Raw genomic sequence first — 24,552 nt, 5'->3', positions numbered from 1 at the left:
GCCTACTTTAGAGAACACTTACATTAATTTCAATTCTAAATCCCAAAGCTTTATCTGTGCGTGTGTGTAAATGTTCATCTACAATGTACATGAAATAAAAGGGTATCTTTACTTAAGTCCAAAGCTATTCGGGAAGTAAGATTTCTCTTTTAGTCTTTTCTGATGTGTTTTTGGGAATGATGTCAGTTTATATTTGACTCACTCAGAAATAGCTGAAAAACCATATCCAACTTTTGCCTTTTCAAAAAATAAATAATGCTCAGAACAGCTAGAACAGCAAACAACAGATTTTGTATTAATATTTGTTTTGTAACACCGCTTGAATATTTCTTTAACAATTACATTTTTTCTATTTCAGATGTTCTATTTGGTTTTTTATTTTTTTCAAATTTACCTGTCCATTTTTTGATAGTGTCTTGTTACTTAGTTTTGTAATTCCATCATTTTTTTCACTTTAAACATTTTATACATAGTTATTTTATATTCCAGAAATGATCACTACAAATTATGAAGGCCTTATGATTCTAAATCTGTGGGGTAGTACAGTGCTTCTCAAACTTTATTGGACATACAAACCAACTGGGAGATCTTATCAAAATACGGATTCTAATTCAGTAGACCTGGGGTAGGTCTCAGGATTCTGTATTTCTAACAAACTCAATACTACTGGTTCATGGAGCACACTTGAAGTACTATATGCAGTGACTCAGAACGGAAAAGAGCTTGCATGTAGATTAAGATACCACCTTACTCCTGTCAGAATAGCGAGTATTTAAAAAGTCAAAAAACAATAGATGCTGGCATGCATGCAGTAAAAAGGACCACTTATACACTGGTGGTGGGGATGGAAATTAGTACAACCTCTATGGAAAACAGTATGGAAATCCTCAAAGAAATAAAGTAGATGTGCCATTCCCTCCAGAAATCCCACTACTGGGTATCCACCCAAAGGAAAAGAAACCATCACATTAAAAAGAGACTTGCATCCGAATGTTTATCACTGCACAAGTCACAATTGCAAAGATATGGAATCAATCTAAGTGCTCATCAGCTAATGAATGGGTAAAAAAATATATGGTGTAGATATATACATGTATACCATGGAGTACCTCAGCCATCAAAAAGAATGAAGTAATGTCTTTTGCACCAACTTGGGTGGAGTCGAAGACTATTATCCTAAGTGAAGTATCTCAGGAATGGGAACACAAATATCACATGTTCTCACTTATAAGTGGGAACTAAATGATGGGCATATATGGTCATAAAGTGGTGTAATGGGCATTGGAAACTGACAGAAGAGGAGGATGGGAGAGGGGTAAGGGATCAGAAATCACCTATTGAGTACAATGCACACTATGCTGGTGACAGATACATTAAATGCCCTGAATTCACCACTATACAATTCATCCATGTAACAAAAAACACTTTTGCCCCTAAATCTACTGAAATAATAATTTTTTAAAAAGAAATATCTATCAAAGGGTAAAACACATATATCCTTTAACCCAAGGGAAAATAAATAAAAAGGTATACAGAGCAATAGTTCTCAGTATTGGCTACAAATTGGGATCAACTGAGGAGCTTTGAAAGCACTAGTTCCTAGATTTGGGGTGTAGCCGGGGTAATGAGAATTTTAAAATCTCCCCAGGTGAGTTCAGTGCAGAGCAAAAGTCAAGAACCGTTGCTGGGGGGGAGAGAAGATGGCGGAGTGGAGCTGACCTCCTGGATTTGTGCTCCCGGAGAGGAAGGCGTGGATCTCCACCTGCCACAACACTGGAGGATTGCTCCTCCACAGGAAGGGTGAGGTGAACCCACGGAGAATCACCGTCGGACACAGGGAACAGTAAAAAACAGAGGCGAGTGGGAAATCAGACCGAGATAATTTGGAGAGTGCGGGACGGAAAACAGACAGCAGAGTGCGGGACGGCCGTACCTGCCTCACCGGACAGTGGGGCGGGTTCAGCCCCACAGCAAAGCGGCTTGATCTCCCCACTGACACCCACATCCACTCGGTCAAGGATCTGACTGAAATCGGTGCAGAATCACCACGGGAGACCTGGAGCTCCGAGGACAGGTGACATAGGCGGGCGAGAGCTTGGACCCTGGCGGCTCTCCGGCGCCCTATCTCTTAAAGGGACAGACGCGGGCCTGAGCCGAGGCCAGGGGCCGGGAGCGTGAAATATTAAAGCGGGACTTTTTTGCCTTTTTTTTTTACCCCCACGGCAGCTCTCCGGCTGGGGAGCTGCCGTGGGCCCTGGCGCCTGCCGAGCTCTGAACGCTCTCCCCGGGCGCCTGCAACCGGCGGATGCGCGGTCGCCATCTTGGTTCCCACAGCTAAGCCTCTGACGCGTCTCTGGAGCCCTATCTCTTAAAGGGACAGACGCGGGCCTGAGCTGAAGCGAGGGGCCGCGAGCGTGAAATATTAAAGCGGGACTTTTTTTGCTTTTTTCTGCCCCCACGGCAGCTCTCCGGCTGGGGAGCTACTGTGGGCCCTGGCGCCTGCCGAGCTCTGAACGCTCTCTCCGGGCGCCTGCAACCGGCGGATGCGCAGTCGCCATCTTGGTTCCCACAGCTAAGCCTCTGACGCGTCTCTGGAGCCCTACCTCTTAAAGGGACAGACGCGGGCCTGAGCTGAAGCGAGGGGCCGCGAGCGTGAAATATTAAAGCGGGACTTTTTTTGCTTTTTCCTGCCCCGACGGCAGCTCTCCGGCTGGGGAGCTACTGTGGGCCCTGGCGCCTGCCGAGCTCTGAACGCTCTCCCCGGGCGCCTGCAACCGGCGGATGCGCGGTCGCCATCTTGGTTCCCACAGCTAAGCCTCTGACGCGTCTCAGGAGCCCTATCTCTTAAAGGGACAGACGCGGGCCTGCGCCGAGGCGAGGGGCCGCGAGTGTGAAATATTAAAGCGAGATTTTTTCTTTCTTTTTTTTTTTATTTCCCTCTTTCTTTCTTTCTTTCTCTTTTCTTTCTTGTTTTCTCTTTATTCTCCTTGTTATTCATACTGTTTCTCTCTCTCTCTCTCTTTTTTTTTTTTTTTTTTTTATTTTATTTCTCTCTTTCTTTCTTTCTCTTTTCATTCTTGTTTTCTCTTTATTCTCCTTGTTATTCATATTGTTTCTCTCTCTCTCTCTCTTTTTTTTTTTTTTTTTTTTCTTTTTTTTTCTTTTTTCCTTTCCGGTGGCCCTCCAGCCCAAGAGCTACTGTATACTCCTGAGTGCTCCAGACCCCCAGGTCTGATTCCTATTGGTCCCTGAATATTGCCCCCCAGTACCAGCGAACTGCGGGTGGGCAGCAGCAATTGTGCGGGCCAAGGTCTAACAGCTGCAGAGCCATAGGGTGCCAGGCGGCTCCCCAGGAGGCTCCATCCCCTGATCCATAGACCCTCTCCAGGTCCCCTTCCCAGGTGTGAACACTGAGTGCTTCCCCAGACGCAAGAGTGTGGAGCCTGGACCTTGGGAACACTGGGACAGTGTAGACCCTTGCCCGTGGGAGCTGCAGCAGCTGGGGCACTGAGGGAGTGAGGGCACTGCCTCCTCTGCCTAGCCAGTGTCTTTCCTGCAGAAAGAGACAGAAACCACACATCCAGAGGAAGAACCAAAAGTCAGGGGGGGAAGAAGAAGGAAGAGGAAGAGAGAGGAAGGGAAGAAAGAGGAAGGAGGGAGAAGAAAAAAAAAAGAAAAAGAAGAAGGAAGGGAAAGAAAAAGAGAGAGAGAAGAGGCTTTCTGCTTGCAAATAGTGTGAATCCTGCCTACTAACTGAAAGTCCACAACACAGTGATTTAACTTGCCAAACTGGTCTTAGGTCAAGCCAACCCTCTGGGGGTGGACCCATCAGAAGCAGTCCCCCAACTGAGATAGAAAAAAGAAACTCTAAACAGCACACAACAGTCTCCCCCTATAGATAAAGGAAGCAACATTCCTAGACTGTTCCACAGCCTAAGAACAGAGTACAAGACGTGCTGTTAACTAGACTAAAGCTGTGAGAAAAGATCTAACGATAGAGCCAGATGGGAAGGGCTCAGCGGAAAAATATGGGGAGCACAAAAAACCAAACGGAAACCTCGCCCCCAAAGAGAAATACCAACTCTCCTCCAATTGGCACAAGCCAGTTTCAGAATACCAACATGTTACCAGAAGAATTTCAGTCTTGGGTTATAAATAAGCTGAATGATATACAAGAAAAAATTGATATCCACCGCAAAGAAACCGCAAAAAAATTCCAGGATTTGGAAGAAAAATTCACTAAAGAAATAGACGTATTGAAAAAAAACCAAACTGAACTCCTAGAAATGAGGGATTTATTCAGGGAGCTACAAAACACAGTGGAAAGTCTCAAGAACAGGGTAGATCAAATAGAAGACAGAATCTCAGAAATCGAAGATAACTCTTTCCAATTAAATAAGACAGTCACAGAGATAGAGCAAAGAAATAAGAAAAAAGATCAGAGTCTTCAAGAAATGTGGGATTATGTGAAGAAACCTAATGTGAGAGTTATAGGCATCCCTGAAGGTGAAGAAGATAATAAGCAAGGGCTGGATAAACTATTTGAAGACATAATAGAAGAAAATTTCCCAGGCCTTGCTAAAACTTTAGATATACAGGTTCAAGAAGCTCAAAGAACCCCTGGTAGATTCATAGCAAATAGGAAAACACCACGCCACGTAGTCGTCAGACTGACCAAAATATCCACTAAAGAGACACTTCTTCGAGCTGTAAGGAGAAAGAAACAAGTAACATACAAAGGGAGACCCATTAGAATTACGCCAGATTTCTCAAATGAAACTTTACAAGCAAGAAGAAGTTGGGGCCCCATTCTCACTCTTCTGAAACAGAATAATGCCCAGCCTAGAATCTTGTACCCAGCTAAGCTAAGCTTTCTATATGAAGGAGAAATTAAGACATTCTCAGATAAACAAGGACTGAGGGAATTCACCAAGACAAGACCACCCCTCCAAGAAGTACTCAAAAGAGAGTTACACACGGATCATCACAACAAAGGCCCACGAATGTAAAGCTACCCAAGAACTAAAGATCAAATTCTAGCCACCACAATGGCTCAAGAGAGAAAACATAGAAAAGAAGTTCTACCCAATAAGATAAACAGAAATCTGTCCCAATTATCAGTTCTCTCACTAAATGTCAATGGCCTGAATTCCCCACTCAAGAGACATAGACTGGGCCAATGGATAAAAAAACACAAACCAAGTATCTGCTGCCTTCAGGAAACACACTTAACCGGCAAAGATGCATTTAGACTGAAAATAAAAGGATGGAACTTGATATTTCAAGCAAACGGTAGCCAAAAGAAAGCTGGTGTGGCAGTTTTAATTTCCAATAACTTAGTCTTTAAACCAACAAAAGTAATAAAAGACAAAGACGGTTACTACATACTGGTGAAAGGCACAATTCAACAAGAAGACATAACCATACTTAATATATATACACCCAATCTAGGTGCACCCAGATTCATAAAGCAAATCCTACTCGATCTAAACCAAATGATAGACAACAACACTTTAATAGTTGGAGACTTTAACACCCCACTGACAGCACAGGACAGATCCTCCAAGCAGAAAATAAGCAAAGACATAGTAGACTTAAACAGAAGGCTAGAACAAATGGGCCTGACTGACATCTACAGGACATTCTACCCTAAATCCACTGAATATACATTCTTCTCATCGGCTCACGGAACATTCTCTAAGATTGACCATATCCTAGGCCATAAAGCAAGTCTTAAAAAAATTAAAAAAATAGAAATCATACCCTGCATCTTCTCAGACCACAATGGAATAAAAGTAATAATGAACCCTAACAGGAACTCTCATTCCTACTCAAAGTCATGGAAGCTAAACAACCTTCTTCTGAATAACAATTTTGTAAAAGAAGAAATTAAGTCAGAAATCAAAACATTCTTTGAATTAAACGACAAAGGTGACACAACTTATCAAAATCTATGGGATGCAGCTAAAGCAGTCCTGAGAGGAAAATTCATTTCCATAAATGCTTATTTCAAAAAGACAGACAACTTACAAATAGACAACTTAATGAATAGACTCAAAGAGCTGGAGAAAGAAGAACAGACTGACCCCAAACCCAGCAGAAGGCGAGAAATTGTTAAGATCAAATCAGAATTAAATGAAAAAGACAACAAAAATACTATAAGGGAAATTAATAAAACAAAAAGTTGGTTCTTTGAAAAGATAAATAAAATAGACACACCACTGGCTAGACTAACCAAGAGCAGAAAAGAAAAATCTTTAATAACTTCCATCAGGAACATGAAAGGAGAAATCACAACCGAAGCCACAGAGATACATGACATTATCTATGAATATTACAAAAATCTTTATGCACACAAATTGGAAAATGAGGAGGAAATGGACAAATTTTTAGAAACACACAGCCTTCCCAAGCTCAATCAGGAAGAAATAGAATTCCTGAATAGACCAATATCAAGAACTGAAATTGAAACAGCAATAAAAAACCTTCCCAAAAAGAAAAGCCCTGGTCCAGATGGGTTCACACCTGAATTTTACCATACATACAAAGATGAACTGGTGCCCATCCTACATAAACTATTCTTCAATATTGAGAAGGATGGAATTCTCCCCAACACATTCTACCAAGCCAATATAACATTGATACCAAAACCAGGAAAGGATGCAACAAAAAAAGAAAACTACAGACCAATTTCTCTCATGAACGTAGATGCAAAAATTCTCAATAAAATCCTAGCAAATCGTATCCAAGTGCTGATTAAAAAAATAATTCATCACGACCAAGTAGGCTTCATCCCAGAGATGCAGGGGTGGTTCAACATACGAAAATCTATAAATGTAATTAACCACATAAATAGAAGCAAAAATAAAGACCATATGATCCTCTCAATAGATGCAGAAAAAGCATTTGACAAAATTCAACACCCTTTTATGATAAAAACACTTAACAACATAGGCATAAATGGGACCTACCTAAAAATAATACAAGCCATATATGACAAACCCACAGCCAACATCATACTGAATGGGGAAAAATTGAAAGCATTCCCACTCAGAACTGGAACCAGACAAGGCTGCCCACTGTCCCCATTACTTTTCAACATTGTATTGGAAGTCCTTGCGAGAGCTATCAGACAAGAGAGCAGAATCAAAGGTGTCCAAATAGGGACAGAAGAGATCAAACTCTCACTCTTCGCTGATGATATGATGTTGTATCTGGAAAACCCCAAGGACTCAACCAAGAGACTCCTGGAATTAATTAACGAATTCAGTAATGTCTCAGGTTACAAAGTCAATACGCACAAATCAGAGGCATTCATATATGCCAATACCATTCAATTGGAGAACCAAATTAAGGACTCAATACCTTTCAAAATAGCAACAAAGAAAATAAAATATCTAGGAATATATTTAACTAAAGAGGTAAAGGACCTCTATAAAGAGAACTATGAAACGCTAAGGAAGGAAATTGCAGAACACGTAAATAAGTGGAAATCCATACCATGCTCATGGATTGGAAGAATTAACATCGTTAAAATGTCTATACTACCCAAAGTAATCTATAGATTCAATGCAATTCCTATTAAATTACCAACATCATTTTTCACAGACTTAGAAAAAATAATTATACACTTTGTATGGAAACAGAGAAGACCCCGTATAGCAAAAGCAATCTTAAGCAATAAAAACAAAATGGGAGGTATTGATTTGCCAGACTTCAAACTATACTACAAAGCTGTGGTGCTTAAAACTGCTTGGTACTGGCACAAGGGCAGGGACACAGACCAGTGGAACAGAACAGAAAACCCAAATATAAAACCATCCTCATATAATCATCTAATCTTTGACAAAATAGACAAAAAAATACTCTGGGGACAAGAGTCCCTATTCAATAAATGGTGCTGGGAAAACTGGATAGCCACATGTAGAAGACTGAAACAGGACCCACAGATTTCACCTCTCACAAAAATCAAATCACGGTGGATAACAGATTTAAACCTTAAATGGGAAACGATTAGAATTCTAGAAGAAAATGTAGGAAAGACTCTCACAGACGTTGGTCTAGGCAAAGAATTTATGAAGAAAACCCCTAAGGCAATTGCAGCAACAACAAAAATAAACGAATGGGACCTGATTAAATTAAAAAGCTTCTGCACAGCCAAAGAAACAGTCACGAAAATAAACAGACAGCCTACAGAATGGGAAAAAATTTTTGCATACTACACATCAGATAAAAGACTGATAACAAGAATCTATTTAGAACTCAGGAAAATCAGCAAGAAAAAATCAAACAATCCTATCAAAAAATGGGCAAAGGACATGAATAGAAATTTTTCAAAAGAAGACATAAGAATGGCCAAAAAACGTATCAAAAAATGCTCAACATCCCTAATCATCAGGGAAATGCAAATCAAAACCACAATGAGATACCACTTAACTCCGGTGAGAATGGCCTTTATCAAAAAATCCCAAAACAACACGTGTTGGCGTGGATGCGGAGAGACAGGAACACTCATACACTGCTGGTGGGAATGCAAACTAGTGCAACCCCTATGGAAAGCAATATGGAGATACCTTAAACAGATTCAAGTAGACCTACCATTTGATCCAGCAATTCCATTATTGGGCATATACCCAGAAGAACAAAAGTCATTTTTTAACAAAGACACCTGTACCCGAATGTTTATAGCAGCACAATTCACAATCGCAAAGATGTGGAAACAACCCAAGTGCCCATTGATCCACGAATGGATTAGTAAACTGTGGTATATGTATACCATGGAGTACTACTCAGCTATAAGAAATAACGATGATACGACATCTCTTTGGTTCTCCTGGAGAGAGCTGGAACCCATTATACTAAGTGAAGTATCCAAAGAATGGAAAAACAAGCATCACATGTACTCACCAGAAAACTGGTTTCCCTGATCATCACCTAAATGTACATCAGGGAAGGATACCAATTGGATATCAGACTGGGATGGGGGGGTGGGGGGAGGGGATGGGTGTATGCCTACATGACGAGTGCATTGCGCACCCTCTGGGGAATGGTCATGCCTGAGGGTGCAGACCCGGGGAGGTGGGGGGGGAGGGGATCGAGGTATGAATACATGGCGAGTGCCAGGCGCACTGTCTGGAGAGTGGGAGCGGACGCGCTTGGGACTCTGACTCGGGGGGATGGGTGGGACAGGGACAATGTATATGATCTGAACTTATGTACCCCCATGATGAGCTGAAATAAAAAAAAATATATTTAAAAAAAAAAAAAAAAAAAAAAAGAACCGTTGCTGTGGAATGCGTTATCAATCTTCTTGTCCAGTTGTCACATTTCACATATTAGAGGAATGAAGCCCAATGAGGACATGTGGCCTCTTTTTTTTTTAATTTCAAATTTGATAGAGCTGTCTAAGTGGTTGAGTCAAAGCCAAGACCTGGATCCCCTGGTTTAGGACTCTTTTCCCTGCCTTAAGCTGGGATTGACCATTGCTGACTTACCAGCCACCACCAAGGTGTGGCCACTTGACTCCTCTGGCCACCGCTGCTCATTTCTTAGCCCTGGAGATTGTTTAGGCTTCTTAGCTCAGTCCATCAAAGGCATTAAATACAGAAATTAAAATATCTTGTACCTGGAAAGAATAGCCTCATTGATGTGAGAGAAAGGAGGCTACTCAAAACTCAAGGCATAATCAGGAGAGGTTTCAGAGAGGGCAATCACACCAGGCAACAGGGTCACTATTCAGTGAGAACCTGACTTTCCAGTGCAGCAAGGCCACCAGCTCAGGGAGCTTCCTGATGAAATCTGCACAGGGGACAAATCAATGAAAATGCTGGGATGGTAAAATGTTGTTAAATTCTAAGAATTGGGGTTAAAGTTAGGCCATATATACTGACTATTTTGCTTCAAAACATCTTACTCCTGCTATGATTGGCTTCCTGGTCAAATTTAGAGGACCCTGAAAAGGCTTCAAGAGACCTTCAAAAGGGGTCTTATGTAATCAGGGACTCCACTGTGCTAAGTGGATCTCAGCGTATGTCCCGTCTAACAGCATATTATTTTATGGCTTTGGCCATAAAACCAGCTATGGAATATCAAAGCAGTTTAGAGACATTTTCCATCAAAAGAACAGAAAAACTAACAAGGGAACAATAATTTCTGTCCCAGCCTCTCCTCAGCCTTTGTGATAAGAGAAGGGATGGGGGGAGGCTTTGTTTGTTCAAGCTATGTTTGCTCAGCTCTTTTTCCATGGTAAGTTAATGAGTGTTACTTTTAAAAAGCAATTCACGATCTTACAAAGTTAAAGTATATAGGTGGGCTTTTTAGGCCTCTTAATAGAATAATCTGAATTACTAGTATCCAAGAGAGAGCTATAGTATGCAGAGCTTCCCAGGGAGCTCTTGGTTCCAGGAGCATCTATCCGGTCTGGTGTTCCACAGAACACTTTTTAGTGAGTACTATCAATCCCTCTAAGAGATAGAAAAAGCCAAAGTGTTTTCCTGCACTCACACACTCAACACAACACTTCTGACACCACATGCGTGGAGGCCTTTTTCCCACACACCAAGCAATCAATTCTCCAATGGACACCAGCTGGGTGGCCAGCAATTCAACTCAATTCTTACACTATCTACCTGGAGAGAGAGTCCAATCCCACAAGTTAAAGCCTCAGTCCTCAAAGTTTCCCTCTACTTCAGATGCCAATCAGAGGGCCCAGGCTGTGACCTGTGCTTCTGCCCCACTGGCCCTAAATCAGAGTTTCTGTGACCCCCTCATCAGTTCAATTAATTTGGTAGAGAGCTCACAGAACTCAGGGAAACACTTTACTTACTTGGGAACCACTACATGGAAGAGAGGCCTAGAGCAAGGCATGTGGGAAGGGGTGCAGAGCTGCCAGGCCCTCTCTGGGCATGCCACCCTCCAGGTACCTCCACAGGTGCCCTGACTGCCTTCCAGCTACCTAGAAGCTCATCCAAACCCCATCCTTTGGGTTTTCATGGAGGCTTCATTATGTAGGCATGATTGATTAAATCACTGGCCATTAGTAAGCAGCTCAATCTTCAGCCCCTCTCCCCTTTCCAGAGGTTGAGGGTGGGGGAGTGGGTAGAGTTTAAAGTCCCAACCCTCTAATCATTCCTTGGTTTTCCTGGAGATCAGCCCCTATACTGAAGCCATCTAGGGTTTGCCATCTCTAGTCATCTCATTAGCATACAAAAGACACTGGTATCACTCCAGAGATTCCAAGCATTTTAGGAGCTGTGTGCCAGGAAACAGGGACAAAGACCAAATATGTATTTCACAATATCACACTACTGAAGAAGAATCTTTGACATGCCATTTTGTTGGGAGGCAGGTAAATTTAACAAGGTTTATTCTAGAAGCAGCCTGTGGAGATTCTAAGAACTAGTAAAGGTTTCAGATCAACCGATGATCTTTTGAAATTAAACCCATGTAGACAGTACAGTATGTCTTCACTTAATATCATTGCTGGGTTTTTTGAAACTGTGACTTTAAGCGGCATGATGTATAATGATTGATATAAACAAGAATTAAGTTGCTACAGCATATTTCTGGTCAAATAACATCACCAAACTTCTAAATGAAGACCCAAAAATGATTTGATATTAAACACTGATAGAAATGTGAGCTATAGATAAAAGACAAGGTAATTATTCACCCAATTATTCTAAGTCAGGGTTGAGGATGGCCAGAGCCTATCCCAGCAGCCCAGAGCACAAAGCGGGCACCAGCCCTGGCCAGGATGCCATCCATGGCAGGGCACACTCACATACACACCCACATGCGTTCAGATTGGAACCATGTAGACACACCGATGAACCTACCATGCACATCTTTAGGATGTGGAAAGAAACTGGAGTGCCCAGAGAAAAGCCATGCACACATGGGGAGCGTATGCAAACTCCACACAGACACTGGCCCAGCCAGGAAGTGACTTTTTGTCTCATCAACGTTATAACAAAATGACATTGAATGAAACAACATTATTCCAGGACGTGCTGTACCTCTCTCTCTACCTCTCTCTACCTTCCCACCAGATCTCTGCACAGAACATACCGCAGGCTCTGTGAGAGGCTTGGCTGATGGCAGAGAGTTATTCTGCTGGAGACAATGGATTTTAATTCACTGGTGCCCTATGTAGTAACTAACAATCCCTTGAAACACAGGAAAGAAATCCATTTCACAATACTTTCTTGACATTTCTATGTTAAGTATTAAAATTATTTGGGAGAGTTTAACAAATGTGAGAAATGTTTCTTAGTTAAGAATGATTTGTTTCTTGGTTTCTAAAAGTTTAGATCAGGGGTCAGCAAATTGTTTCTGGGAAGGGCCCAGATAGCAAATATTTTGGGCTTTGTGGAACATATGGTCTTAGTTGCAGCTACCTAACTCTGCCATTGTAGTGTGAAAGCAGCCATAGACAGTACATAAACAAATGAGTGTGGTTATGTTCCAATAAAACTTTATTTACAAAAACAGGGGAAGGTAGGATTTGACTGGAGGGTCATGATTTGCAGACCTCTAGATAAAAGTATTCAGTGAGGATGACCATTGAGTGGTAAAATACGTAGTCTGTTTCTCCCAATTCCTGGTAAAGGTTAAAGGGCAAGCATGGGATAAAGATAAGAAGTATCTGGATAAAAATATTTTCAGGGTTAGAAAGTGCAGAGCCAATCATAATAGAAAACAAAGATTTTTTTTCAAATCAGTATTTGGATCCAAATTGGAAACTCTGCTCCTGTTATAAAACAATACTCCATCATTCTAACCCTAAGTTTCTGATTCCTGGTTGGTGGAAATTTATTCTTTCCTAGATTTAAGTTTTTCAGTAAAAGGTATCAAGTAAATTCAATGTAAAATCAAGATGATAAGGAGCTCAGGGACTGGAGGAAGACAAGGATTGAGCTTTAGGTAAAGGAAATAGAGGTCAAGTTTCCATAGTAATAATGAAATAGTATTCATTTCATGTTTTTAACATAGGGATATTGTTTCTGGTCTCAATGCTAATTATGATTTTAAACTAAGGCAAACACATCGATCTCCTATGATTATCTTAATAGTGTTCAAGGATTGCACATAGCACATTAGCAATTTGGTAATTTCTGTAGAAGTGTGTTCTGATATCTTTAGGTTCTAATTTAAACAATGTGTCATCCAAAAGAGTGATCATTACACCTCATGACAATTTACTGAAATTAGCAGATTTGACCTCATTTACACCCATGTTTTTATTATAACTAAATAATACAATTATAGCCAAGTTGGACAAATTCCACATTAAGCACAAGTGCTGATGCCTCAGCAGCAGTTGAGTAATTAGTTAGGATTTCATGAAAATGATGGCAGATGTGTAAAAGCACATTGTCCTGTGATTTTCTATGGAGCCAAGCACGTTGTCATCACTCAGATGTGAAATTAATAATAATACAAGCATCCCTTGCTCAACAGAAGTGGAACTTCACTCAGTCACAAGTCAAGTCACACATTCATTCTTTGGAACCTCTTTTCCATCATCTCCTTTCACACGATCTGCATAGGGGTATGTCACTTCTCACAGAATGTCTGAGTCTCTGTATGGTATTTCCTATGATCAAATTCTAGAAGCTAGCTACTATCTGACAGTAAACATTTGGGCAGGAATAAAAATAATAGTTTGATGTGCTAAGAACCTACCAAGATACTAATTATTAAGAACAGAGAGTCAACACAGTTAATGTGTTAATTACCATCACACATTAGCTGGTCAGAAGTAAAACACCACTGCTTGGACCTCTGGGAAAAGATGACGCTAGAGAAGATTATTGGATTAAGCAGACTATTATTTCTCATGGGGTAAGTATTTGAACAGCTTGCAGGATATGCTCTAAGGCTGACTTTTCCCTCTGCCTATCGCAAACTTGAGCATTTTCTCACCTGTTACTGTTTACAAACAGGTATCCTGATTTGTGCTTCCAAAATGATTTCCATAGAGCGATCCAGCTTCTCTTTAGACTACCTTGAGAGCTGGGCAGGGGATCTCTTTAATTTTCTGAATCACCAGAGCTCTGGGAGGGAAACATAGTTCCCCACAGACGTGTTCACATGTGAGTCTCACAACACAGCCAGGTGCCAGCCCAAGTCTCCCCGAAAGGGATTATGGAGGCACAGGCTGAAATTCCATCTTGGAGCTAAAATGTATCCTAAAACTCCTTAGGAGCAAAGTTCTGCAGTGACAGCGAATTTCCTTGCCACAGTATCATACTCCTCTCTCTGACTTAGATCACTTCCTTCTAAACATGGCATAGAGGGTGCCTCTCTCTAGGAGTTACCCAGCAACTGGCTTTCATTTACTCATCCAGCAGGTCTTTACTGAATGACTGCTGTGCGCCAAAAGTGAGTCCAGCAGAGAATAATGTACACACACACACACACACACACACACACACACATTGTGCACATAACACTGAGTTTGTCAACTGGATATTTTTCCCCAACTCATTCCTAACCACATTCATTTTCCTGGCTACAGTATTTGACCCTAACTATGTGATACACAATTTTTTTTTTTTTTAGGCAGAGTCCCGCTCTGTCACCCTGGCTAGAGTGCCGTGGTGTCAGCCTAGCTCACAGCAACCTCAAACTCCTGGGCTTAAGCGATCCTCCTGCCTCAGCCTCCCAAGTAGCTGGGACTACAGGCATGCGCCACCATGCCCAGCTAATTTTTTCTATATATTTTTAGTTGTCCAGCTAATTTCTTTCTATTTTTTAGTAGAGACAGGGTCTCACTCTTGCTCAGGCTGGTTTTGAACTCCTGAGCTCAAACGATCCTCCTGCCTCGGCCTCCCAAAGTGCTGGGATTACAGGTGTGAGCCACTGCGTCTGGCCAATACACAATCTTAAATCAGGGCCGGGTGTCTTAACTCCCTGTATAGAAAATGACATCTCTTTTGTAAGAAGAACTTCATTTCTTCCAACAGGTTCTCAAAGAGGAATAAGCCCCCCATACAGTGGAAAGCTGTTGCACACACACAGATGTAGCAGCATCTATCTTATTTTTAAAGGAAATACCAGTTCTTTTCTCATAAGCCCTTCCCAGGACTTATATTTAGAAATCCTGACTTTCAGGAAGTCTTTCCTTTCATCTCTTACTATAGCCTTTCTATTCTCTTTTAAGTTCATTTGTGTTCATCTTCTCCTCACAAGTGATAGCTTAAATTACCACCTCCCTATAAAATAATCATTGTCTAGAATAGGTTATCCATGTAGCCTACCAAGATTTGTGATTAATTTACCCAAGCTGGTTATAGAATGTAGATTCTAGGAATCAGGATAAGTCATGGTCAAGGAATCAGTTTAACTAGACTGACAATCCCAGAATGTCCTATGTTATATGATAAATGAGCTTGACGGGGACACTTTCTTTCTAAATATTAAGGCTTCTGCATATATGTCCCCTCCCCACACTATGGGCTTCAGATGGAAGGTAGGAGCAGCAAGCAGAACCAAGGGTTAAAGCTCAATGAAGCAGCCCTCAAAACTGCTAAAGGCAAAGTGACAGTTTCATTTTTAAGCACTTCATTATCTCTAAGAGGTGAAATACCCAAACAACCTTGTTGTTGTTAGAGAACACAGTTTCCTGCAAGATCAGTTCATCTCCGTTCAAGCTGGCTGCATCTCCTCCACATCCTCCTTCTCCCCTCCTGGACTCTGGCTGGCTTTCCCAGTTTGAAGCCTTCTGCAGTGTTTCTGGTAAACGGCAATGCTTATCAACCAGGCTCCTTGTCCTTAGGGACATATTGAATAGCAGATGAAAACACTGCAGAATTGGACAAGCAATAATTTGGTTTTTACAATAATTTCTAATGATTAGAGCAAGCCGATTTTCACTTGCAGCCCTTGGAGATGAAGAGGAAAAACTGAGATGAGCTCACCGGCTCTTACTTGATTTTCAACAGTCTGGGAACATAGTGTGATCTGCAAGCTGCACTGTCCAAAGAATACAAAAAGAGATGCAAGCCAGTGCAGATCTTATACTGAGCTCAGTTGTATTTTCATAAAATCGTGCTGTTCAAGATCTCTCCAGTTGTTTTCTCCAAGGTGGCTCTTGCCCGCTCTAGCTGTCACTGACCAAAGGAACTCTGTGGATATAGTGGGTGAAAGGAGGGTCAAACGATGATCAAGTGCGGACTGTGACTGGAGCCATTGGGAAGGCACAGACTGGCTGCTTTATCATCTTAGATCTTTGGACATACAGGAGACTAATTGATCCTTTCCATGTCACAAATAACAATGCCCTGGAAGCTGGATGTCCAGCTGCTACCTGAAGAAGCCATGTCTGGGCCATACCCTTGCAGCGTTTGTGAACCAGCTGCCTGGACCATCACTGCCGTGGAGAAGGTCACTTGGTTAAATGTGCCCATCATACCTCTTCCATGGAAGTTATACTCTGTAATCTTACTTTCCTTAACACCACCCTCCTCCACAATAGGGTTATCAGATAAAATCCAGATCACCTAGTTAAATTTGAATTTCAGACAAACAATAGATAACTTTTTCATTTAAGAATTTTTCAAAAATTTGCATGGGGAATTCTTATACCAAAAAAATTATTCACTGTTTATCTGAAATTCAAATTTAACTGGCACCGTATATTTTTTATTTGCTAAATCTGGCAACCTTAGCTAAAGAAAAGACCTGAATCTGACAGTACCCTCACCACTCATTGCCCTCACCACCTCCATTCCATTTCTGATTTAAGCCCAGTTTTGAAAAGTAAATGGGAATATTAACCAATATTGAGAAACAAAATTTAAATCTGTTGGTATTAAAGAGAATTAAAAAACACAGCTACCACTGGCCAGGAAAATACAGAAATAAGGCAACTTTTATAAAATTTAGGTATGCAAACTAGATCATGTGCCACTGGCCAGGAAAATACAGAAATAAGGCAACTTTTATAAAATTTAGGTATGCAAACTAGATCATAATCATGATCATTTTCAAAAATTTTGTCATAATTAATGTGTTTAAACCTTGCACAATCAAAACATAGAGTGTTCTGAGTGCTTAAGCCAGAAGAAGGCAATATATCTTCTAAATTCTTGCAAATCAGTCAAGGGAGACCATGTTCACATTTTATTCTGGTATTTGTACTAATTTTGTGTGACTGCTTGAACTCACCTAATTTATTCTCTTTCTCTCTCTCTCTAGTTATCTAAATAAGAATAAATACTTGACAGTTATTGACAAAGACGCATTCGGAGGAGTATACAGTGGACCAACCTTGCTGTGAGTAAGACACACAGAAAAATATTTTAGACTTTTTTTTTTTTTATCTTTTTAGAATTAAAACTAACAGAAGCTGATTTTCAGGGATAGAGAATGTTGTCTCAGGTAAAGGCTTCTGCTAGTACCTTTCAATCTGGCCATAGAGGCTATTTCTTGGAAGAAAGTCCTTGCTCTCTGAGACTCAGAAGGCCCCACACTTCAGCATGCCGTCTGATGTACCATCCGGCAGCCACCTGGCCGTGGGCTTTCATGGAGGCCCTGTTCATGGAGCAGCTGCTGTCTGCAAAATTTTGAGGCTCAAAATTTTGGGCTCAATTTTGAGCCCAATTTTGAGGACTAAGGTAGAGGACACCTTAGTCCTTGCAGACAAAATGTATGTGAATGTGCATTGCACAATGCCTTGCACAAAGATGGAAGAATATAAATGACATTATAGTTTGATTCATATCTGGAAGAACTTACAATCATGGGGCAAGATGGGATATAGACATTTTTTTAAATAGCATGAAAATGTGCCTATGTGTTCATTTCCTCTGATTTATACCCCCACCTCCAATTGGCAATTAGATCCTGTTGGTCCTGTTTCCCTTGAGCCACTTTATCATTACCATCACCCTCATTCCCCTGGTTTTGCCTTTGTTTTGAGAATTTTATCATTAACATCTAGTCCAGTCCTTGCCAAAGTGAAGCATGGCACCCAGAAATGCACAAGACAATCCATCAAGGGCAAGAAGAAATGTTAGAGGCTCTATTTACAATTATGTTTTTAAAATAAGAACAAATTAAGTTTTATTATTTTTTTTTATTTGGATGACCACTGTCCCTTAGATGTCAGGTAGGGAGTGGATGCATCCTGAAAGAAGAGTGGATGATCCAGAGGACTTGATGCATTCACTTTTTCAATTTTAACAATTTTATTTCACTTTTAATTGAATGCACCCAGTTAAATGGGTTTATGGTCTTATTTTTTTTTTCCTAGAGATAAGGTCTCCCCTCAGAGTTGTCCAGGCTGGAATGCAGTGCTGTCCTCATATCTCACTGCAATCTCAAACTCAGGGCTCAAGCAATCCTCCTGCCTCAGCTGGGACTACAGGTGCGTGCCACCATGCCCAGCTAATGCTAACTTTTTTTACATTTGTGGAGATGGGTCTTACTATGATGCTCTGGCTGGTCTCTAACTCCTGGCCTCAAGCAATCTTCCCCCCTTGGCCTCCCAAAGTGCTGGGATTACAGGCATGAGCCACCGCACCCAGCCTCCTATTTTCTTAATACATAGGCTCTGTATAAGAGGTCAGAGCAATTTTGAAAATCCACTGTACCATGTGGGAGTTCACTGTTAACTCGTGGCAAAGTACTTAAAAGCATTATGCATTTTTCTTTTTACAAAAGTCAAGCGAAAAAAATATGTTAGCCTTTTCTGTGATCAGTCTCTGTCAGTATTTGCTTTTTAACCTGGAAAATATTTTTCAATAACATCTTGATCTGCTTCTTCAAGAAAAAAGGTGATATTTCCTCAATGAATAAGAGAAGTTATTGCTTTTCAAAAGAAATTTACGCTTTGGAGAGAGCCTTTATGAACAGATATTTGGAAACATTCCCATGTTATGCGATTTTCCTGATGAGAATGGTGAATGCATAAAAATTCTGTTTTCTTAAAATCAGAAATAGAATTTTAACCTGTTTTTAAAATCTTTCAAATTAAGTTTGATATGAACTGAGTTGTGTCCCCTCCACGAAATTCAAATGTTGAAGCCTTAACCTCCTGTCTCTCAGAATGTGACTGTATTTGGAGATAGGGTCTTTAAAAAGGTAATTAAATTAAATTAAACCAGGGCTGTTGGGGTGGGCCCTAGTCCAATCTGACTGGTGTTCTTATAAGAGGCATTAGGACAAACCAAGAGATACCAGGGATGGGTACACACAGAGGAAAGACCATGTGAGGACATGGCAAAAAGGCAGCCATCTGCAAGCCAAGGAGCAAGGTCTCAGGAGAAACCAGACCTGCTGACACCTTGATCTTCGATTTGCAGCCTCCAGAACTGTAAGAAAATAAGTTTCTGTTGTTGAAGCCACCCAATCTGTGGTATTTTGTTACAGCACCTCTAGCAACGTAATATAGAGTTTCAATGGGTTAAAATCCATGCGCATAAAATGAAAATGAAACGCTTTAGATTAGTTTGCAAAAACAACTGATTGACATCAGAAAATATGAATTTCCATAAAAACATATATTTAATTACTAAATTAGATTGAAAAATGAGAATCTTAATTTAGTGAGTGCAGTCAAGCCCACTTTATTTCATTTGGAAATATCTATCTTTGTGTGGTAACTCTTTCAACTGAGATGGCCATTTAAACCAAAACCAAAATAAAGTGAACCAAAAGCAGATTTCAAATAGCCCAACATCAGAAAGGGTTAAAAAAAAACAATTTTCAAAACTAATTAAGCATGTTCAATAATGTTACTTTCACTTTAGTGAATTTTTTAAAAATACTATTTATCCGTATCAATGCATTTTATAATATATATGATAGTATCATAGAAATACATGGATAGGACTCATGAACATTCATATGTTAAAGGTACATACTCAAACATTTTTTACTTATACATATGTGAGCTTGAAAGCATTTGAAATCCAACTGTATAGACTAGAACCTCTCAAAATGGGTCCACTACAAAGTAAATGGCTGCTCCAGAATGTATATCAAAGCACAGCTTCTTTCATGGAGAGAGTCTTGCCATGAAAGTAAAGTCAGCCAAACTAAACAGTGTGCTTAATGACGTAGCTGGCTGACATCCACCATAAGCTGCTTACCTTGTCAAGGACAAGAAACCATTGGCCAGTGGGCACCACCCTTTCAGTAGCAGTAGTCTAGATCATAAGAGTCTCCAAATCTCCTCTAGCCTTTAGTCTCGGTCTCTCTTAAATCCACCCTCCCTAGACCTTCCTGGGTTCAAATGCAAATAGGATCTTAAACCCAATACTGATCTCTCATTCCCCTCGGGTTACATGCCTTGGTGTGGCCTTTGAGGCCCTGACAGTCTGCAGCTTTGTCTCTCAGGCCACTTTACACCCCTGAACAATGGTCCATCCATATTGAACCTCTTAGCTCCCCTAACTCTCCAGCCTACTTACACAGCTATACTAAACTCTTGCTCTTCCTACTGCCTGGAAAACCCTTCTACAGTCTTATCTGTCTGATGAGCACCTGCTGACATTTTGGTATTCAAGTGAAGATGTCCTCTCTGAAGTCATTCTTGGCTTTCCGCCTCCATGGGGAAAAATGACCACTTCTCTCTCTGTACACCACCATACCCTATATATGTATCTCGTGCACCCATAACATATCTTTATCTATCTCTCCAGGAGATCCTAGGGGCTATGTCTGCTTTATTTCCACAGTTCTAATTCATGTTATAATGCCTGGAACATAGTATGAGCTTAATAAATATTTGTGAAATTAATATAGCACACAATAAATAATTAAATCATTCTTCTGTAAACACTATAGCATTTAAATAGCAGTCACATTTTAAATATATTTTAGCACGTTGTCCTTAAGGGAATGAGTCCATTTATACTTCTTTGGAAATAGTAAATTAAAGTACCTATTTGTTTGTGCTGCTTAAAAGTTGTTTTTTATATTTATGGCAAGATTTTCTATAATTCTCTCTAGCGGAGTCAAGAGCAGATGTGCAACCACTTGAAAATGCCTTCCCTGGCTCTTGGTGGCATTCCAGGTTGTGGAAAATGAACTAAATGGAGAGTTATACCTGGAGTCTACTCCTGCCCCTGTCACTAACTATAAGAACTAAGTCTCAGCTTTCTCATCTGTCAAAATAGGATAAGTGAAAGTAATGAAGTTTAAATAAGATAATAAATCTAAAGGATACCAGGATATCCTTGATGAATGTTAAACATTATTTTGATCATTTTCACTTCCTGATCCTTGACATTCCATCTTCTGATCTCCTCTAACCTCTCTGATCTCTCCTTCCCAATTTCTCTTGTTAGCTCACTGCACCGTTTTTTAAAATGGGGTTCAGTCCTGAATTCCAGCTCTTTCTCCTCTTTATCTTCCCCTTTGGTTAAATCATCTGCTCTCAAATATGATAAGAATGTGAATGATTTCTAAATCTCAGGTCTCAGCCCTATTTAGTCATCTCACCTGCCTAGAATTCCCTTCTCTGCTTTCTCTTATTCTTATCCATTCCTATCAAGCTGGTTAAATTCTTCTTAACCAACCTTTGAAAATGTACAATAAACATTTACTGAGAACTTGCTAAGCTTGGGACTCTTTGTTAGGCACTATCAGTAGGGGAAGGTCACTATTTTACAGGATGATCAGGGAAAGCCTCATTGAGAAGGTGGCAATCGAGAAAGTATCTGAAAGAAATGAAGAAGCCAGGGGGCAAGCCGAAGGCGGAGCATTCTAGACAAGTGCAAAGACCCCCGGTGAGAATATACCAGGCATGTCTGAGGAATAGCATGGAGGTCATTTTGGCTCAAGCAGAGTGAACTAAACGGAAAAAAGTAGAAGTCATGGTCAAAAAGATAATGGGGTAGGAGGAGCAATTTGTGGATGGCCTTAGAGGTCATTATAAGGGCTTTTGATTTTGCTCTTAAATAGAGAGAGAGGCAGCCAGAGTATTTTGAGCATAGATGTGTCACAGTCTGACTCATGTTTTCACAGGAACACACTGGCTGTTGTGTTGAAAATAGGCTGTAAGGGACAAAATATGGAAGACCACCCAGGAGTATACAAAAATAATGTAGGCATGAGCTGATAGCAGCATGCACCAAGGTGATAGCAGGGGAGGTGATGAGAAATGATCTGACTCTGACTATATTTTTAAGGTAAAGCCAACAGGATATGCTGATGGATTGGATATAGGGGAGGAGAGAAGAGAAGAATCAAAGACAACTGCAAGGTCTTTTGCCTGAGCGGTTAGGAGAATGGGCTCACCATTTACTGAGACAGGAAAGAGCAGTTTGAGGTGCTTGTGACACTTGCAAGCAAGCAGTGATATATGTGGATGTGAAAGTCTCAATAGAGATCAAAGCTAAAGATACATTTTGAGACTCTTAAGAATGTAGGTAATAATGGGGCATATGGGTATAGAGGAAATCTCAAAGAGTGCATAGGATTGAGATTTCTGGTAACTCTCCCCACCAAAGTGATTTTCCCTGATCCTTCCTTAAAATGAGAGTACTTTTGAGGGAAAAAAGAATATAAATTAAAAAGCATAACTTCTCAATGACAAAGAGAATAGGAGAGGTGACCATGTAAGTGACAAGTGTCTTCAGAGACCAAGAGAGAGCTACATGCTAAGTAGTTGCACGGGTGAAACCAATAAAAAACAAGCTAATTCAAATCACAAAATCTAGGAAACAGTTTATCAATTAAATCTTAAGTACTCTGCAAGTGAGGATATAAGTGACACTGAAGTTGGAAGTCCTTAAAAACCTCACCTGTCCCCCCAAGATGTCCTTTCTAATCCTTCATGGTCAAGCAACCACTTCTTACCTACCCCAGGAGAAGACTGGAGTTTGCTTTCTGCTAAAAAGTCATCATCAGGGCTTAAGGATAATAGGTACAGTTAAGGATAGGAGTGAGGCACTGTGCTAAAAACAGGATTGTGTGAAAATTATATTCTGAAATGTAAGGCCAACAACCCCCTTATCCATTCAACTCATAGAACACTGGCATTAGAATGTGTACCCTCCAAGCAGGAGGTTAGAGTTCTGAGGAAGCTGACAGGTCTAAGGAAAAGAAAAAAACCTACAAAAATGATCTACTCTCCCAAAGTTGCTCTAGTAAAAGCCCATCAGCCAGTAAGCTCCCTCACAAACAAAAACAGATATCCAAGGAGCACCAGACCTTTGACAAAGCCATTGACATGAAAAACATCAATGTCTTGTAGTTTTCAGAGTACAGATCTTTCATCTCCTTGGTTTAAATTTATTCATAAGGTTTCTTTTTATTTATGATACCATTATAAGTGGAATTGTTTTCTTTATTTCTTTTTCTGATAGTTCATTGTTAGTTTATAGAAATACAACTGGTTTTTGTATGTTGATTTTGTATCCTGCAACTTTACTGAATTCATTCATTAGTTCCAACAATTTTTTGGTGAAGTCTTTAGAGCTTTCTATATATTATATAAGGTCATGTCAACTGCAAGCTGAGACAGCTTTTCTTCTTTCTTTCCAATTTGGATGCCTTTTTTTTTTTCTTGCCTAATTGCTCTGACTAGGACTTCCAGCACTATGTTGAACAGAAGTAGCAACATGAAAAACAGAGATTAGAACAAACAGAGAAAAGAACTTGGAAAGAACAGAGACAATGCAAGAAACAGAAGAAAACAATGCAAGAAATAGGAGAAAATTTTAATAAAAATTATTGTAAATAGCCTCAGAGAGACAATGTTTTACATGCACAAAATAATTCCTTATACAAGAACATCCAGAAAACCAGAAAGAGCTCTTGCAAATTAAAAATCTGATAGCCACAAAAAAAAGTTGTCAAAAATGAAGCAAAAAACATCTTCCAGAAAAGAGAACCAAAAAAAGAGAAAAATATGGAATAGAAGAAAGGAAAGATAAAAAGATTAGAAAATCAAACCAAGTGGCCCAGCACCCAACTGGCAAAAGTTTAGGAAGAGAAAACCAAAACCAAAAAAGAAGATTTCCCATAAATGAAGGAAATGAATTTTTAGAACAAAAAGATCCACAAAGAACCTACATGACAGAAAAAGAGGGAACATGAAGATACTCCATAAGATATGAAAGCACTGGGATAAAATGAAGAGCCTAAAAGTTTCTAGCGAGAGAAATCACGTACCTGTGCACACCGAAGAATCAGAATGCCATCGGTCTTCTCGGCAATGACATTGAAAGAAGACAGTAGATAGAATACACCCTTCAAATTCTGAGGGAAAGTGACTTCCAAACTATCGATTAAGTATGATTGATAAAATAAAGACATTTTCCGACAGGCAAAGTCTTGAAAAGCTGATTTCCCATTCACCTTTTCTTGTAGCATAAACCAGGAAAGAAAAAAATGAGGACTTCAGAAACAGTGATCAACACAGGAAAGAAACAAATAGAATTCCCAGGATGACCATGAAGGGAGTTTCTAGGAGCCTGGATAACAAGGCGTATACGTCAGAGCCGAAGGATGGAGAGCTCCAAGAGGAAGATCTTCTAGACAGAAAAGAGGATTGGTAGACTCTCTGACAGGACTGCGAAAAACTGGTTTGAGAGG

The 24,552-nt window shown here is 40.3% G+C and overlaps 1 protein-coding gene across 1 annotated transcript in view; it reads left to right on the top strand.

Annotated features, from left to right (window-relative positions):
• The window catches only part of TSHR (thyroid stimulating hormone receptor), a 136,944-nt gene that overhangs the window by 92,842 nt on the left and 19,550 nt on the right, over positions 1–24,552 (top strand). Inside the window, exon 8 of the mRNA XM_045554681.1 lies at positions 17,203–17,280. Coding sequence (XP_045410637.1) covers positions 17,203–17,280 — 78 coding nt within the window. The remainder of the gene's footprint in view (positions 1–17,202; positions 17,281–24,552) is intronic.

The sequence above is a fragment of the Lemur catta genome, chromosome 1 (assembly GCF_020740605.2).
Source record: "Lemur catta isolate mLemCat1 chromosome 1, mLemCat1.pri, whole genome shotgun sequence".
Taxonomy (NCBI): Eukaryota; Metazoa; Chordata; class Mammalia; order Primates; family Lemuridae; genus Lemur; species Lemur catta.
The sequence above is the reverse complement of the archived record's forward strand: the minus strand, read 5'-3'. Positions and strand labels throughout refer to the sequence as shown.